Source organism: Stegostoma tigrinum, chromosome 4 (genome assembly GCF_030684315.1).
Source record: "Stegostoma tigrinum isolate sSteTig4 chromosome 4, sSteTig4.hap1, whole genome shotgun sequence".
Lineage (NCBI taxonomy): Eukaryota > Metazoa > Chordata > Chondrichthyes > Orectolobiformes > Stegostomatidae > Stegostoma > Stegostoma tigrinum.
In genome coordinates, this window is record NC_081357.1 from 56,068,026 (window position 1) to 56,087,681 (window position 19,656).

The window sequence follows — 19,656 nt, forward strand, 5'->3', positions numbered from 1 at the left end:
ATCTTGTACTTCTAACTCCAAACATGGGCTCTCTGGGTCCCAGCTTTGTCACTAAGGCTATCCTTTACAACCTTCTCAGCTCCATCCTACAAAATCTGCAGCTCATTCAGAATCATAGCCTTGATTCTGATTCTGCATTAAGACTTTTTGCACATGTTGCACCAACCTTTTCAAGCTATATTGGTTCCCAAACACTTATTGTAATAATTTTGGGATCACCTTCTAATTTTTCACTCCTCCTTAGCCCAGTAATTTTATCTAGCCATAAACACAGTCAATCTGGCCCTCTGACTCTTGTCTATTATGTATTGACTTTCTTCACCAACTTTTGGATGTACAGCAATCAGCCTTGAACTTTTGTATCAGAGATAATGGGAACTGCAGATGCTAGAGAATCCAAGATAATAAAGTGTGGAGCTGGATGAACACAGCAGGCCAAGCAGCATCTCAGGAGCACAAAAGCTGACGTTTCGGGCCTAGACCCTTCATCAGAGAGGGGGATGGGGTGAGGGAACTGGAATAAATAGGGAGAGAGGGAGAGGCGGACCGAAGATGGAGAGAAAAGAAGATAGGTGGAGAGGAGAGCATAGTGGGGAGGTAGGGAGGGGATAGGTCAGTCCGGGGAAGATGGACAGGTCAAGGAGATGGGATGAGGTTAATAGGTAGGAAATGGAGGTGCGGCTTGAGGTGGGAGGAAGGGATGGGTGAGAGGAAGAACAGGTTAGGGAAGCAGAGACAGGCTGGGCTGGTTTTGGGATGCAGTGGGGGGAGAGGATGAGCTGGGCTGGTTTTGTGATGCGGTGGGGCAAGGGGAGGGGAAGAACTGGGCTGGTTTTGGGATGCAGTGGGGGAAGGGGAGATTTTGAAGCTTGTGCAGTCCACATTGATACCATTAGGCTGCAGTGTTCCCTAGTGGAATACGACCCCACCACCCAAACTATTTTTCCATCCCCACCCTTGTCTGCCTTCCGGAGAGACCACTCTCTCGGCAACTCGTTTGTCCGCTCCACACTCCCCTCCAACTCCACCACAACCTGCACCTTCCCCTGCAACCGCAGGAAGTGCTACACTTGCCCCCACACCTTCTCCCTCACCCCATCCCAGGCCCCAAGATGACCTTCCATATCAAGCAGATGTTCACCTGCACATCTGCCAATGCGGTGTATTGTATCCATTGCACCTGGTGTGGTTTCCTCTACATTGGGGAAACCAAGTGGAGGCTTGGGGACCGCTTTGCAGAACACCTCCGCTTGGTTCGCAACCAACAACTGCAACTCCCAGTTGCGAAACATTTCAACTCCCCCTCCCATTCCTCAGACAGCATGTCCATCATGGGCCTCCTGCAGTGCCATAATGATGCCACCCGAAGGTTGCAGGAACAGCAACTCATACTCCGCTTGGGAACCCTGCAGCCCGATGGTATCAATGTGGACTTCACAAGCTTCAAAATCTCCCCTCTCCCCACTGCATCCCAAAACCAGCCCAGTTCTTCCCCTCCCCCCACTGCACCACAAAAACAGCCCAGCTCATCCTCTCCCCCCACTGCATCCCAAAACCAGCCCAGCCTGTCTCTGCTTCCCTAACCTGTTCTTCCTCTCACCCATCCCTTCCTCCCACCTCAAGCCGCACCTCCATTTCCTACCTATTAACCTCATCCCACCTCCTTGACCTGTCCGTCTTCCCTGGACTGACCAATCCCCTCCCTACCTCCCCACCTATACTCTCCTCTCCACCTATCTTCTTTTCTCTCCATCTTCGGTCCGCCTCCCCCTCTCTCCCTATTTATTCCAGAACCCTCTCCCCATCCCCCTCTCTGATGAAGGGTCTAGGCCCGAAACGTCAGCTTTTGTGCTCCTGAGATGTTGCTTGGCCTGCTGTGTTCATCCAGCTCCACACTTTGTTATCTGAGAGAGTGAGTCTTCCAGTTCTACTTTTAGAATCCCATTTTCTCCTTTCTCCCTGCCCAAAAGCAAGTAATTTAAGTACAGATAATTTGTGTATTCCCATTCCTGGTTTCATTGCTTTACCAAGGTGGATCATTTGCAAAAGATTTCCAGCTGTAGTGTGAAACCTATTATGAAAGGTGTAGCTCATACAAGATATAAAAATATGAATGATTGGTTTCAATAATTTTAAAGTCACATAATTTTCAGTTCAGTCAGGTTCTTATGTTTATTGATGATTTCGTGAGCTTGGCTTAACCTGGTCAGGTATTCACTGTGGCCATCTTAAGTCAGTGTTTTTCCTTTTTAAAAATACTTTTAATTCTTGAGAGGTTTCAGATCAGATCAGATGATGAAAGTTGAAAACTGAAAGTCTAGTTTTACCACTTTCAAAAGAAAGAACTTTCCAATTGTCTAAGCACCAGGAGAATTGATGTACCAGGTGATTCATGACAGGAATGGTTGGGTGGGGCATATGGCAGCCGGAAGTCAAGTGATGACTTCTTCATAGTTATGTCATCAACTTTTAATGATCTTGCAGGTACGTCTGAAATATTCTGAAATATTCTCAGTACTCTCCTACAAGCTGCATGATAGCTTCATCCCCACAGTATGGGCCATGCTATTAAGATGGAAATAATTTTGCAGGAACAAACTCCCAATTTTCTCACAGGCATAGAAAATCATTGTTAAGAGTACTTTTTTATATTCTGAGATGAATATAGCATAAGAACATAAGAATTAGAACAGGAGCAGATCATATGGCTCCTTCAGTCAGCTCTTGCCATTCAATATGATTGTGCTGATCACCTGCCCTTCACTCTCCTGCTTGTACCCTTTTTGTTTGCTTCTTTAAGACAAAAAAAACTCAGAAAAACAATGTTGAATATGCATCAGTGCTGATTTAGAAATTATTTGGAAGTAGATTTTGCCGTTGAGCTTGTGAGAATTCAAAATTTTGTATTTTAAGTTGTGGAAGAATGTTGACTTCTCTTTGCTCCAGGATTAATTAAATGATTAAAATTCCAGGTCATCTGGCCTCTTGCACACCCCAGATTTAGTACACTCCAATACTACTGTTTGTACCTTTTTCTATCCTCTCACTCTCTGTTTTTTCTTACTTAAGACATTCCTGTGAAGTGCTGTTTGACATTTTACTGTATTTGAAATGCCAGGTAAATTTTGTAGTGACACCATTTTAGTGTTGCACTTCTATACTCTTTGGATAAGGAAGAAGATACTGAAAGACAGAGACTAGGTAGGTTACTACAACAAGAGATGGCTTGTCTACGACTATTCTTTCTCCTGTATTGGTTATAAATAACTAAAGTTTTTGGAATAATGCTCTGCAGGTGTTGCATAATGCTTATTTTACATTAATCTGCATGTGCCGCAGTTCTGAAATAAATGTTTAAAGACTTTGCAAAACATTTACTAGATTGATACCTGGAATGAGTGGGTTGTCTTATGAAAATCGGTTAGATAGACTGGGCGTGTTTCCACTGGCGTTTAGAAGAGTAAGAGTGATTTGATTGAAATATGTAAAGATCCTGATTGATCTTGACAATGCAGACATGGAAAGGATGTTTCCTTTTGTAAGTCAGTCCAGAACCAGGGAGCTCTGTTTATAAATTAGGGGTGAGCCTTTTAGGAATTTTTTAGAATTTTTTTTTCACTCAGAGGCTTTGTGATTTTGAAACACTGCCTAAAGATGCTGATGAAAATGGGGTCATTGAATATGATTAAGACAGAGGTGGATCAATTTTTGTTAGGTGGGGGGGGATTCGATGTTAGTCAGGGATAATGAAGAACTCGCAACAGAAACAGATTAGCTATGATCTTACTGCATGGTGGAGCACGCTTGAGGGGCCAGATGGCCTACTTCAGCTATTATTTCACATATTTGTATAAGTGTTTCTCCAATTAATGCCACATATCTACTACACCTCCATTTTTGTTTCCTACTCTCTATATTTTTTAAATATTTTCCGCAACCATAAAGTATTAATTTGTTCCATAGTTATTAATGGGTTATCATTTCTGTCACAGCCAAAGATATTTGCAGTTATAATGGGAACTGCAGATGCTGGAGAATCCAAGACAAAATTTGAAGGGTCTAGGCCCGAAACGTCAGTTTTTGTGCTCCTGAGATGCTGCTGGGCCTGCTGTGTTCATCCAGCCTCACATTTTATTGTCTTGATATTTGCAGTTAGCTTGTTTATCTCCATCCCTACGTTGTAGATATTACAACATTGCAACGTCATTCAGTTTTGTAATTTTATAAGTATGAAAATCATAGTCCATATAAACAAAAAGTATCTTTGAATATTAGTTTTCTATTTTGGGCCAAATCTTCTGACTAGTCAGTAGTGATGAAGTAAGAAGCAGGAATGCTATTTTGTTAAGCAATATGGTGCTTTTGCAGCTCCATGAGAAATAAGTGCAAGGTCAACTTTTTGTTAACTGAGGCCCTGAAATCGTAGCTAAGGATCACTTCAAGCCCTCATCCTGCTCAAATAACTCGACAGAGGCTGGTACCGCATCACCAAATCATCCTTTATTTACACGTGCTCAGACATTGTCACTGGTCCGGCTTCCTCTGAGTCAGCTCTCGGAGTGAACAAACTCACCTGGACCATCTCCAACACATCCCACACCTTCCTGGACCTTTCTGTCTCCATCTCAGGCAACCACCTAGAAACCAATGGCCATTTCAAACCCACTGACTCCCACAGCTACCTAGACTCCCACACCTCCTCCCACCCACCTTCCTGCTTAAATTCCATCCCCATTCCCAATTCCATCGCCTCCACCGCATCTGCTCCCAGGATGACGCATTCCACTCCCGTACATCCCAGATGTCCTCGTTCTTCCAGGACAGCAACTTGCCCCCCCGCAGTTGTCGAGCACACCCTCAACCGTGTCTCCCACATTTCCCACAACTCATCCCTCACACCCCGTCCCCACAATAACTGCCAAAAGAGAATCCCCCTAGTCCTCACATGCCGCCCCACCAACCTCCGGAAACAATGCATCATCCTCCGACACTTCCGCCATCTACAATCCAACCCCACCACCAAAGACATTTCTCCATCCCCACCCTTGTCTGCCTTCCAGAGAGGCCACTCTCTCCGTGACTCCCTCGTCTGCTCCACACTCCCGTCCAACTCCACCACACCCGGCACTTTCCCCTGCAACCGCAGGAAGTGCTACACTTGCCCCCACAACTCCTCCCTCACCCACATCCCAGGCCCAAGATGACTTTCCACATCAAGCAGATGTTCACCGGCACATCTGCCAATGTGGTATACTGCATCCGCTGTACCCGTTGTGGCATCCTCTACATTGAGGAAACCAAGCGGAGGCTTGGGGACCGCTTTGCAGAACACCTACGCTCATTTCGCAATAAACAACTGCACCTCCCAGTCGCGAACCATTTTAACTCCCCTTCCCATTCCTTAGACGACATGTCCATCCTGGGCCTCCTGCAGTGCCACAGTGATGCCACCCAAAGGTTGCAGGAACAGCAACTAATTTTCCACTTGGGAACCCTGCAGCCCAATAGTATCAATGTGGATTTTGCAAGCTTCAAAATCTCCCCTCCCCCCTCTGCATCCCAAAACCAGTCCAGCTCATCCCCGCCTCCCTAACCTGTTCTTCCTTTCACCTATCCCCTCCTCCCAAGCCACACCTCCATTTCCTTCCTACTAACCTCATCCCATCCCCTTGACCTGTCCGTCCTCCTCAGACTGACCTATCCCCTCCCTTCCTCACCACCTCCCCACCTATACTCTCCTCTCCACTTATCTTCTCGTCTATCCATCGTCGGTCCGCCTCCCCCTCTCTCCCTACGTATTTCAGAATCCTCTCCCCATCCCCCTTTTCTGATGAAGGGTCTAGGTCCAAAACTTCAGCTTTTGTGCTCCTAAGACACTGCTTAGCCTGCTGTGTTCATCCAGCTCCACACTTTGTTATCTCAGAACCTCTGACACCTGTTTATTGCTGTCAGTCAGGGCTCTCTGAATGGGGCTATAAATCTGGTCCAATCAGGGAACTCCTATCAGATCCACCTGGCTGACATTATTACAGTCACTATGCCTGCCACTACTGGGGAGGCAGTGACCGGGTGGTACTAATGCTAAACTGTTAACCCAGAATATCACCTGTTCTGGGGGCCTAGGTTTGAATCCTGCAGATGTTAGAATTCAAATTCATTGAAACAAATCTGGAATTAAGAATCTACTGTTGACCATGAAACCATTGCTGATTGTCAGGAAAACCCTATCTGGCTCACTAATGTTCTTCACAGAAGAAAATCTGCCATCCTTGTTCTAGTCTGACTTACACGCAACTCCAGACCCACAACAATGTGATTGACTTTCAACTGCCTTCTGAAGCGGCAACATGCTTTCCCGGGGCAAAATGAATGAGGGCTAGCGGAGGGGGCTTTGGGTCAATGACCCCCACTGTCTGATCAAAGACGTGGAACATAGGGAAGACGGCTGGCCACTAAGAACCATCACATTTCCCTTGCATTTAAAATGCCCTGCTCTCCTCATCCATGGTCTCCACTCCTGAGCCTCTCCCCCCAGCCCCATAACCAACACCACACTTGCCCCAACCTGATCACCTCACTTGGAGACAGTAACAACTGTAGATACTGGAAGCTAGAATCAATAAATGTAGAGCTGGAAAAGCACAGCCGGTCAGACAGCATCCAGTGAGCAGGAAAGTCAATGTTTAGGGCCAAAACCCTTCTTCAGAACTGGGGTAGGGGAGGGGAGACCAGAAATAAATAGAGGGAAGGAGCAGGGCTGGGGTTGGAGAGGGAGGGGTAGGTGAAATGGAGATAGGTGGATGCAGGTTGAGGGTTATAGTAGTTGGTCAGTGGGAAGGGTAGAGCAGATAGGTGAGTAGTAAGATGGATAGGTTGGGGGTGCAGAAATTTTGAAGCAGATAGGGGAGTTATTATAGTTGGTCAGTGGGAAGGGTGGAATGGATAGATGAGTCAGAAGATGGATAGGTGAGGGGAGAAGAGATTTTGAAGCTGTAAAGTTAATATTCAGGCCATTGGGCTGTCAATTCCCAAGGCAAAATATGAGTTGTTCCTCTAGTTTACGTTTGGCCTCACTCTGACAGTGGACGTGGCCAAAGATGGATATGTCACCAGGGGAGTAGGAGGGGGATTTAATGTGGATGGCAACTGGAAGGTCGGGTTGTTGGAGCATGCAGAGCGCAGATGCTCTGCAAACCATTACCCGAGTCTGCGTTTGGTCTCCCTGATGTAGGGGAGATCACATCGGGTGCAATGGATACAGTAGATAAGGCTGGATGAAATGTAGGTGGATCTCTGCCGGATTTGGAAGGATTATTTGGGGTCTTGGACAAATGTGAGAGGGGAAGTTTAGGGGCAGCTGTAGCACCTCTTGCAGTTGCAGGGAAAGGCACCTGGTGTGGTGGAGGTGTTGGTGGGGAGTATGGAGCTGATGAGGGAGTCACGGAGTGAACGGTCCCTGTGGAAAGCGGACTTTTTGGTGGTGGGATCTGATTGTAGGTGGCGAAAATGTCAGAGGATGATTCGTTGGATCCAGAGGTTGGTTGGATGGCATGAAGGCTGTGTGATTGTTCTCTGGGCAGCCTCCTACATGGTAACATCAAGTGCAGGAGCTGCCAGCTTGATTGTCTGGCAGCTTCTGTTGGGTAAGACTAGTGGCCCCTGGAACCTAGTTCTAGAAGAAGGCCCTGTTCTCGGAATTGAGTGACTGGCAGTTGATGTAGTGAGCCACCTCTACACCACGCAGATTCCCATCTGGCAGACAAGACCCGCGCTGCTAACTGAGGCTTCCACCTACGCATTCCTATGGCTGTCCTCTTAAGCTTAATGGATGTGAACAAATGCCTCCCATGATATTGTCAGAATACGTTTAAAATTGTGCTACTCATCATGTTGGCACAATCAGTTTGTTGGAGGTTTGTACGAGAAAAACACACAAAAAAAGTGCAGGAATTAATTTCAGAAACTTCTAGGTTGCAAATAACATGTGTAAGCAAGTCAGTTGACGTCCAAGACAATATTGCAGCACAAGGCTACCAAACTTTCCAATAGTGTTACTGTGGATGTTTCTGAAAGGAACTGTATGATCTATATGAAGGTCACACCATTGAAACATTAAGTCAAATATGGAAATTTATGTGGAACTAAGTAGCAGGTTAAACAGTTGCTCATCTCTGTGGTAATTAATTAAGTCCACTATTGTATCGCCTTAGACTGTTATTACAACCGCATAGGAAACAAAAATCCTTGTGCTTCCTCCACTTTTGCACTTGCAGAGGAGGAAACACAGGAGAGTTGAGGGACCAGGCTAGGATCAGAAACAGTAGCATATTGGGACCCCGCAGGGTTTGCTGATGTTGGTGGAGTGAGAGGTGCTGTTTTGACCATGGTATGGTGTTGGTGTCACATGTTTCCTTAGAGCAAAGAAGGCTGAAGGCAATCTTATTGAGGTGTAGCAAGTTATAAGTGTCCTAGATAGATTAGATAGGGAGAAATATTTCCCCTTGGTACAGTGGGCACAGTTTTAAGGGAAAGAGCAGAAGGTTTAGAGGGGATGTAAGGAATTTTTTTTCACCGGGAGGATTGTGGGCATTTGGAACTCAATACCTAAAAGTCTGGTAGAGACAAGAACCTTCAAGACATTTAAGAGCTGTTTAAATTAACACTTCAAATGTCATGACTATGAGTCCTGTGTTGGAAAATGATATTAGAGTGAATGGATATTTGAAGACTGGAATGGACACAATGGCCCAAATGGCCTGTTTCTGTGCTATAAAAACTCTATGGCTGCCTAACATGCAAGGAGAGATACTGAGTCAAAGTCAAGAGAGAAAGATGTTATTCAGTTGCCAATGACTTGGAGTCATAGAGACATTCAGCACTGAAACAGACCCAACCAGTCCATGCTGAACATAAATACAAACTCAGCCTGTCACACCTGCCTGCTTCTGGCCCATATCTCTCTGAACATTTCCTATTCATGTGCTTATTCAAATGGCTTTGAAATGTTGTAATTGTACTGGCACTCACCACTTCATCAGGAAATTCATTTCACATGTGAACCATCCTCTGTGTAAAAAAATTCCCTCTTTTGTATTTTTTAAATCGTTTTCCTCTCACTTTAAAAATGTCCCCTCTAGTCTTGAAATCCCCCATCTGAAGGAAAAGACAACTGCCATTAACTCTATATCTCATTATTTTATAAACTTCTATCAGGTAACTTGTCAACCTTGTATGCTGCAGTGAATGAAGTCCCAACCTATCCAGCCTTTCCTTATAACTCAAATCTTCCATACCCAGCAACATCCTGGTAAATCTCTGATGAATCCTCTCCAGTTTGATAATATCCTTCCTAAAACCAGGCAACCAGAAGTGGTCACAGTACTCCAGAAGAGGCCTTGCCAATACCCTGTACAACGTCAACATGACTTCCTAACTCCTATACTCAAAGGACCGAGCAATGATAGCAATTGTGCCAAATGTCTTCTTAACCACCCTGTCTATATGTGATGCACACTTCAAAGAATTATGTACCCAAAGCCCTACCATTAATTGTATAAGCCCTATCCTTGTTTGTTGTACCCAAATGCAATACCTCACATTTATCCAGATTGAAATCCATCTGCCATTTTTCACCCCATTGATCCTTTTGTTCAAGATCCCTCTGTAATCTCAGAAAATCTCCTTCACTGTCTACAATTTTGATGTTGTCCTCAAACTTACTAACCCTACCTTTTATATTCTCATTCAAATCATTTATATAAATGACAAACAAAAGAGGATGCAGAACCGATCTCTGTGGAACACCGCTGGTCACAGGCTTAAGAACAAAGTAGCCATGGAATATCATCAAAACTGTAAGAAATAGGAACAGAGGGTTTGGATAATTCATGCAGCTGTGAGAAGCGGTTTATTGTTTTCTTAAAATCCCCACAAAGGCAAACCAAGCCATCGGGCTTCTCAATTTTTACAACAGTTGCTACCCTAATTTCTGCCTACAACCTCCACACTTTAACATCAACTTGTTTTTCTAATTGACAACTTATGAAGTTCAAATTCTGTCTCTGTTTCTGCTTTTAGTCTCTCTCTCTTTGCCTTTCTTCTGCTCAGGCCTTCCTCTCCTCTTTTTCCTCTGCTTTTAATCATAATACAAATTGCTCCATTTATTTTTTCCTTTCTTTGTGTTCTGTCTGGGCCAGTCTTTCTCTCCTTTTGCCTCTATTTCAAGCTGCTTTATTTGTGATTGAAATTTAGCCATTTCCAAAGATCCCAATGGCATTTCTGGTAATCATAAGTGTCCAGCAATGCTGCAATGGCTTCCTGTTCTCACACAACCAAAGACAGCACATACTCCAGCTGGTTTGCCATTTCCAAAAACTTTGCCTTTCTCACTTTCTGTAAAACTCCTGCAGTGACTTCTTCTACCCCCAGTGACTGAAAGTCATTACTACATGAAGCACAGTCAGTTTAAACCAACCAAATTCAACACCCTCAACAAATGACACCAGCACTTGCCACTCGTTGCCTTTGAGTCCAACAATCCCAAACTGGAATAAGATGTTGATTCCAACAAGAGCCCCCCAATTTGTTATGGACCGGACCAGACCCCTTCAAAAGATTTTAAGAAGCCCAGACTCTAACTTCTTCTTTCTTTAAAGGCAAATGTAAAGTCCTGAGTTCCTGATGCAGTATGACTGGTCAAACTACTCAATGTTAAGCAAAACATAATTTGTTTTAACACAACAGTTAAAATGCAACAAAAAGAAAGAGGAGTTTAGAATAATAACTCTGTTGGATCAGATACAGTAGATACCGTAACAGATACAACGTAGTAATATCCCATAAACACACCTTTTGGCACAAAGGCAAACTCAGAAAATAGATTTGTGTCACAAGCAACCCAGCAGCAGTGAGAAACCTCACCTTCCAGCTGCAGCCAAGAGAGGAAAAACTTAGCTTCTGCTTCTTCAAACTCCAGCAGCTTCCGCCCTGTTGAGACTCCAACAGCAACTGCTTAAAACTAAGCCTAAAACTCAAAACATTACAAATTTTTGTCTGAGAGCTGGCCGAACACATCCAAGCTGCTTCTATTGGTCCAGCTTTAAAAAAAACCAAGGCCTCACTATGTGTTTACTTTGTTGGCATTCCAACTAGACAGCTCATCACCTCTGTATTAAAACCTCTCTTTGCTCTTAAAGCCACAGTATCATCACAAAATAAATAGTGACCTGGTGACAACATACTGGCATCTGTGCAGCCATTTCAGTGGCGATCAGAAACAAAGGATAATAAAATGTGAGGCTGGATGAACACAACAGGCCCAGCAGCATCTCAGGAGCACAAAAGCTGACGTTTCGGGCCTAGACCCTTCATCAGAGAGGGGGATGGGGTGAGGGTTCTGGAATAAATAGGGAGAGAGGGGGAGGCGGACCGAAGATGGAGAGAAAAGAAGATAGGTGGAGAGGAGAGTATAGGTGGGGAGGTAGGGAGGGGATAGGTCAGTCCAGGGAAGACGGACAGGTCAAGGAGGTGGGATGAGGTTAGTAGGTAGGAAATGGAGGTGCGGCTTGGGGTGGGAGGAAGGGATGGGTGAGAGGAAGAACAGGTTAGGGAGGCAGAGACAGGTTGGACTGGTTTTGGGATGCAGTGGGTGGAGGGGACGAACTGCGCTGGTTTTGGGATGCGGTGGGGGAAGGGGAGATTTTGAAGCTGGTGAAGTCCACATTGATACCATTGGGCTGCAGGGTTCCCAAGCGGAATATGAGTTGCTGTTCCTGCAACCTTCGGGTGGCATCATTGTGGCACTGCAGGAGGCCCATGACGGACATGTCATCTAAAGAATAGGAGGGGGAGTGGAAATGGTTTGCGACTGGGAGGTGCAGTTGTTTATTGCGAACCGAGCGGGGGTGGCCATGGGCACCCGCATGGGCCCCAGCTATGCCTGCCTCTTTGTAGGTTACATGGAACAGTCCCTCTTCCACATCTACACAGGCCCCAAACCCCACCTCTTCCTCTGTTACATTGATGACTGTATCGGCGCCGCCTCTTGCTCCCCAGAGGAGCTCGAACAGTTCATCCACTTCACCAACACCTTCCACCCCAACCTTCAGTTCACCTGGGCCATCTCCAGCACACCCCTCACCTTCCTGGACCTCTCAGTCTCCATCTCAAGCAACCAGCATGTAACTGATGTCCATTTCAAGCCCACCGACTCCCACAGCTACCTAGAATACACCTCCTCCCACCCACCCTCCTGCAAAAATTCCATCCCCTATTCCCAATTCCTCCGCCTCCGCCGCATCTGCTCCCACGATGAGGCATTCCACTCCCGCACATCCCAGATGTCCAAGTTCTTCAAGGACCGCAACTTTCCCCCCACAGTGGTCGAGAACGCCCTTGACCGCGTCTCCCGCATTTCCCACAACACATCCATCACACCCCGCCCCCACCACAACCGCCCAAAGAGGATCCCCCTCGTTCTCACACACCACCCCACCAACCTCTGGATACAACGCATCATCCTCCGACACTTGCGCCATCTACAATCTGACCCCACCACCCAAGACATTTTTCCATCCCCACCCTTGTCTGCTTTCCGGAGAGACCACTCTCTCCGTGACTCCCTTGTTCGCTCCACACTGCCCTCCAACCCCACCACACCCGGCACCTTCCCCTGCAACCGCAGGAAATGCTACACTTGCCCCCACACCTCCTCCCTCACCCCTATCCCAGGCCCCAAGATGACTTTCCATATTAAGCAGAGGTTCACCTGCACATCTGCCAATGTGGTATACTGCATCCATTGTACCCGGTGAGGCTCCCTCTACATTGGGGAAACCAAGCGGAGTCTTGGGTACTGCTTTGCAGAACACCTCCGCTCGGTTCGCAATAAACAACTGCACCTCCCAGTCGCAAACCATTTCCACTCCCCCTCCCATTCTTTTGATGACATGTCCATCATGGGCCTCCTGCAGTGCCACAATGATGCCACCCGAAGGTTTTAGGAACAGCAACTCATATTCCACTTGGGAACCCTGCAGCCCAATGGTATCAATGTGGACTTCACCAGCTTCAAAATCTCCCCTTCCCCCACCGCATCCCCAAACCAGCTCAGTTTGTCCCCTCCCCCCACTGCATCCCACAACCAGTCCAACCTGTCTCTGCCTCCCTAACCTGTTCTTCCTCTCACCCATCCCTTCCTCCCACCCCAAGCCGCACCTCCATCTCCTACCTACTGACCTCATTCCACCTCCTTGACCTGTCCATCTTCCCTGGACTGACCTATCCCCTCCCTACCTCCCCACCTATACTCTCCTCTCCACCTATCTTCTTTTCTCTCCATCTTCGGTCCGCCTCCCCCTCTCTCCCTATTTATTCCAGAACCCTCACCCCATCCCCCTCTCTGATGAAGAGTCTAGGCCCGAAACGTCAGCTTTTGTGCTCCTGAGATGCTGCTGGGCCTGCTGTGTTCATCCAGCCTCACATTTTATTATCACAGATTCTCCAGCATCTGCAGTTCCCATTATCACAGAAACAAAGGATAAACAGGAGATTCAGAAGCTGCCCCCAGTCTAGACACTGGCTTTGAGCTGGCTGGTCAGAGCCTTTGTGCCATGCACATGTAAATGAAGGGTAGGTTGGTGACAGGATACTACCCTCTGTACAGTTACTTTGGTTTCTTTTCTCATGTTCCTAACTCTTTGTGGAACCTGGAACATGTTTGTTTGCATAAGTTGATTTCCGCCTGTGTGCTTTAAAACAAAACTAAGGTCGCAAGAGTTTCTTCACCAATGTAAGCAATGTGGTAACATATACTCAACCGTGCTTCACAGGCGCTTAGTACTACTGTAATTTTGCAAGTTCTATTTCAGCAGTTAGCTCTAATGTAGAATATACTAGAATTTTAAAATTTTAAAATATCTGAATCATTTAATCCTTTGGAACTTGGAATATAAAGAGTACTCAGGGTTTAACATTGGATGGCAAATGTAATTCCCCAGATTACTTAAGACTGAGCCAAGTTGTTATTGTTAAGCCTACTAGAAGCAAGATCTTTGAATTGCAGGATTGATGAGATAAACCTTTTCATGAAGCTGACGGACTTTGGCTGGATTATACAGTGGGAATAAAGGAGAGGCCAACAGCCCTGATTATTGTCAAAATGTGAATTAGATCGTGAATTCCAGCAACTAAGCATGTAGAGCAAAACATAGAAGGCAGTAAGTTGTCTGAGATGCCATATCCCTGTAACAAAATTCAACATTAATCTCAAGCTCCCGTAGGTTGGAACACCATTCTTTATTCCTGGCTTGGCTATCACAAGTTAATTCATTCCAATAACAATAAAATGTAAATGACCTGAAATTGACTGCACTTGAAAATCTGAGTCACCTATATCTCATAATTCACAAATCAGTTTTGTTGGGTAAATGACGAATATGCACTAACCTAACCAATAACAAAGCAAAGCCTGAAGTTTCTGTAACTCCTTCCGCAGTGAGAGGGAAAGAGAAGAGCACTTTTGATGTGAGCACATGGTGGTATTCTCCACCTATAAGGTGCAGCTGTCAAGACAAAAAGGATATTTTGCTTTTCATGCAAATGAGAAATGTGGTACAAGTTTAACTGCCAATGTGATACCATGTATATGATTCAGTTATTGGACAACATTTACTGACTACTCTGGATTGTGGTTCGAGTTACATCATAAACCAATTTAAAATTATCGGTTTGATTCATTTGTACATTCTTGAATTCGCATATATAGACCCCGATCTGTGTAGGCAAAATTAATATGTCTGCTCATTATAATCTTTTCCTCTATGAAAAAGATGCAGAGACTGCCAATTGCTGCTGCATTCCACCATGGCAATGCCCTGAGCAGTCAGAGTTTACTTGCATGGTCTGAAATGAATTAGTCTACTATGCTTGACGGCGAACAGCTCCTGCTTCATTTCTATGTCAATCGTGGTCCAACCAATCAGCAGTCTTCTATGCTGTATAAATTGTTGTTCCCTGTCTATATTCAATGTATTGCATCCCAGCCCAGAGAATCAACATTGTGTCTCTTTTTAGCAATATGTTGAGGTTCTGAACTACCAAGGCAATTATCTGAACCAATCTGTAAAAAACTGCAGTGACAATTGAGATGTGCATGGCGTCACCTTAATCAAAATGATTAACTTTTCTGATCCGAATCATCAAAATCTATTCAAAGTTATTATACTTTTCCCATAGGTTTGCCAGGTCTGCCAGGACCAAAAGGAAACAAAGGAGAGGCAGGAATAAAGGGAAATGTTGGACCTGTCGGACCCAAAGGTGACACAGGCGAACAAGGACTTGCAGGAAAGCCTGGAGCACGAGGTTTGGATGGGCCTCCAGGTGCTCGTGGAGACAAAGGTTCAAGAGGCCCTACAGGGGCACCTGGTATGAAGGGAAGTAAAGGTTCTTACGGGAAATCTGGTTCACGAGGAGTAGTTGGTCCTAAGGGAGACAGAGGACCAACAGGACCCGAAGGAAAGCCAGGACCACGTGGGCCCAAAGGACAATCAGGAGTTAAAGGAGATCCTGGAATTCCAGGCCCCCGGGGACCAAAGGGAGAAATGGGGAATATAGGCCCCCCAGGATTTCGAGGACCACCAGGTCCATGAACAGAGGCATCTTAGTTTTGTTTTCACCTGTTTCAACCTCCTGAACATTTATACAAAATTATCAAAAACAGCTAGATTTTGATTTTATTCACAAGTGATTTATGCATACTTTCCGAGAAATCTTAAAACCAATTCATTGAAACAGATATGTTTAACACCATTGTCATAGGATTCCCCTGATCACGTGATAAATTACCATGAAGTTTACATAATAATTTGTTAGAGGTGGCACATAAAATAACTACTAGGAAGAGGCTAATCTTTTCCTCATTTTAACCTAGATGAGACTCACAATCAAGTGTCTGGATCAGAATCACAGTCAAATGTCTCAGCCTTCCGATGTTCAGTTTTAACTGCCCTATATTAATTGTTCAAATATGAGATATAACATAAAGGAACTTTACTCATTCAGGTGATTGAGGGTTGTGGAATCCATAGAGATCCAGTGAAACACTGTCTTTAGGAGAGAATGACATAAGATGGATACAATGAAAATTAAGATTTAACATAGGGCGGCACAGTGGCTCAGTGGGTAGCACTGCTGCCTCACAGCGCCATGGACCTGTGTTCAATTCCAGCCTCGGGCAACTGTCTGTGTGGAGTTTGCACATTCTCCCCGTGTCTGTGTGGGTTTCCTCTGGGTGCTCCGGTTTCCTCCCACAGTCCAAAGCTGTGCGTGCTAGGTGGATTGGCCGTGCTAAATTGCCCATAGTATTCAGGGGTGTGTGGATTATAGGGGGATGGGTCTGGATGGGATGCTTCAAGGAGCAGTGTGGATTTGTTGGGCCGAAGGGCCTGTTTCCACACTCTAGGGAATCTAATCTAATCTAATTCCACACACAAAGCATGACCACAAGATGTTGTCCTGATATTCAGTTTTGCAGTTTCCTGGCATCCAGAGGCAACTTAGAACATGTGCTATAGAAATGAGGGACTTGAAGTCAGTTTTTTGGGCCCATCTGCTAAATTCAGTATTTGAAATACAAAAAGCTGGGCCAAGTCTACTCAAGATTCTAAAGCGGTCATTTGTTGACTGATTCTGAAAGGCATGATTTTTAGCAAAAAGAAACAAATTAATTTGTTGGTGTCAGGAGAAGCAGAAATGGTCCCCAACTCCACTTTATTTTGATTAACCACACATACCTAAGAAGGAGCCAGTAGAGAGGTGAGCTGTCTAGCATCCCTTTCTTTAAACGGATGCCCTCCCTGTAGAGTTTTAAAGAGCAGCCTCTCTCTCCGACTAATATGGCTTGAGTTCCAATTTTCGCTCAGACTTGGGCATCTTTCAAGGACATGTGCAGGTTCATCACTGCCACCATGATTGCATTTGTTACCATTGAATTAATACCGTATTATTCTTCACAGCATGACCATGTAGTCAGGATCACAACATTTAAAGACTAGTATTTATTCAAATTTAAATGCTGACTGTTGTGCGAGATTTTGAAACTTAAGTTAATCCAGAAATACCTCACCTTTGATCGTAAGGCTGGCAACAGTTCCAAAATTTTTTTCAATTACTTTTCAGCTGATTTTGTCTCTTTATGAATTTTCTCATTAATAAGTATCTGCAAATCCCTTAAAACTAACTTTTCTGCGTTTTCTGGGCAAATGGTTTGTTCTGAAGTTTCTGCTACAAACAAATCCAGCCGGTAACTACACAGGTTATAGGAAATGAAACGATCAGTGTTGTGAGTATACAGCAGTCAGTCTACATAACATGTTGGTCTTCACAGCTTTGATGCCAATGCCTATGCTAAAGTGCCTCTGGGTGAGCAGGACTCACCAGATATATGAAGTGTCTCCATGGCTGTACCTTCATTAGAATGCCAAGCGAATAAGCTTATTGGAATTTCAAAGGGCCAGTGTACCTCAGTCCTCAAATGGTTCTCTGAATCTGCAGAAGATATTTACACACTCTCATGGTGCCATCATCACAGTGGTGGAATGCCAACAGCATGCCTGGAGCAAATAGAATGCAGCTAGCTGAGGATATTCATCAGGCTTCTTCTGCTGTAGTTATTGCCCAAGTCCAAGTCAGTGAAACACATGCAATTGCCAACAGTTGGGTGATGACATTCCCTTACATAAACCCTCAGATACCTTGCCCCATATTGAAATATAGGCCTCCACTAAGTATCAACCAAATGACAATACAGCTGTGAGAAATAGAACTGTTTACTGTGATGTCAAGTGATATTTAGATAAATTGAATATACTTCTATTGAGAATTGTAATCTTTTCTGCACCTGTAGTACTTTGTGTGTTCCCGTAATTAACACTGATGGATTCTTGTGACCAAGTATAGGAGCAAAAACAGGTCAACATTTCTCAGGATTTTGATTTTAGAAAAGAAGATTTACCTTAGTGTATCAAAGCTCAACACCTTCCAACATTGCAACCCCCTTAGCCATCATGAGGACAAGCCAGATGAAATATAATGATACCTTCATATGCGTTGCAGTCATGAAGACCTTTTCTAAAATTGACATTTTACCTGTTTATTGAATGAATCCCTGGGGGAAATAAAAAGATGTTTACCAATAGAGTTTAAATTTCAAAGATGTGATATCCGTAAGATATCAATATTTATTTCTGAACTTGCTGAAATCTGCAGACTTTCAAGTAGAAACACAAAAAAATTACACCTAAGAAATGTCAAGGTTTATGTTCACATTCATGTTTCAGGAGCTATTATTATATTTCAGGATTAGTAAAGATAAAAGAATAAGTGATACGTTATTCATATTTTGCATGTATTCATTAATTTGTCCTTTTTCTTTAGAAAAGTACAAAGACAATAGCTATAACAATCATGTTTTGCAAGTATGTAATAGTCTAAGACCTGTATTTTAGTTAACTTTTGCCTCATTTAGTTTTGTAAGTATAAGGTACTTGCTAAATTTATAAAGCTGGCAAATGGCCATGTTTGCATTTTGTGTCAACTGTAATATGAATTACTGTTTGCTAGTTAGTCTGTTAGTTTAACTTGTTAATTACTTGTTTACTTTAATACACTCCTTACATTATCGCATTGTATTCAAATGAATGCTACCAAAAGAAACATTTCACAATTAAGCATTTTATGCAGGGCATGTAATCAGTATTTTTTACTCATTCTAGTAAAATCAATGACACAGTAATAGCAACATTAAGGTTTAAAATATTTTAATGTGCGTGTATAACAATCTGAAATATTTTCAAGAAAATAGAGTATTGTTTTATTATAAATGGGGAGAAATGAACTGGTTTCCAGAATTTTGTAACTTGTGTTAAAACTGCAGCTGGTTTGCATGCTATTACAGATATCATCCAACCTATGTTAACACCGTAATTTTTAATTATAGCCAGGTATCTGAAGTCCTGGTTTAATAAACGCAGTACACAACTATTGTTGTACAGTATTTCATCAGGTTGGAAGATAGCTAAGGTGAAGAGGTTTCTCTTATGATAGGTAATAATAAATCAGTACATTATCTTATAGCAACAAAGCAGCTCACTGCCACCTTTTCAAGCGCAACTAGAAATAGCCAATAAGACCTGGCTCAGCCAGCGACGCCCACATACCATAGAAGTATAGAAAATAGGAGCAAGAACAGGCCATTTGGCTGTTCAAGATAACAGAATGTGAAGCTCGATGAACACAGCAGGCCAAGCAGCATCTCAGGAGCACAAAAACTGACGTTTCGGGCCTAAACCCTTCATCAGAAAGGGGGATGGGGAGAGGGTTGAAATAAATAGGGAGGGAGGGGGAGGTGGACCCATTCAAGACTCTTTCACCATTCATTATGAACATGGCTGATCATCCAACTCAATAACCTGTTCCCAATTTTCCCCCCATATCCTTTGATCTCTTAAACCCAAGTGCTATATCCAACTCCTTCTTGAAACCATACAATTTTTTGGCCTTGGAGAGAGAGACATAATGGGAACTGCAGATGCTGGAGAATCCAAGATAACAAAGTGTGGAGCTGGATGAACACAGCAGGCCAAGCAGCATCTCAGGAGC

At 44.2% G+C, this 19,656-nt stretch overlaps 1 protein-coding gene across 3 annotated transcripts in view; it reads left to right on the forward strand.

The window, feature by feature from the left end:
• scara3 (scavenger receptor class A, member 3) overlaps positions 1-19,028 on the forward strand; it is a 71,423-nt gene extending 52,395 nt beyond the window's left edge. For all 3 annotated transcript variants that reach the window (XM_048530910.2, XM_048530908.2, XM_048530909.2), the window contains exon 7: positions 15,235-19,028. In XM_048530910.2, the coding sequence (XP_048386867.1) occupies positions 15,235-15,647 (413 nt within the window). In that variant the 3' untranslated portion in view covers positions 15,648-19,028. The remainder of the gene's footprint in view (positions 1-15,234) is intronic.
• Positions 19,029-19,656: the final 628 nt, after the last annotated feature.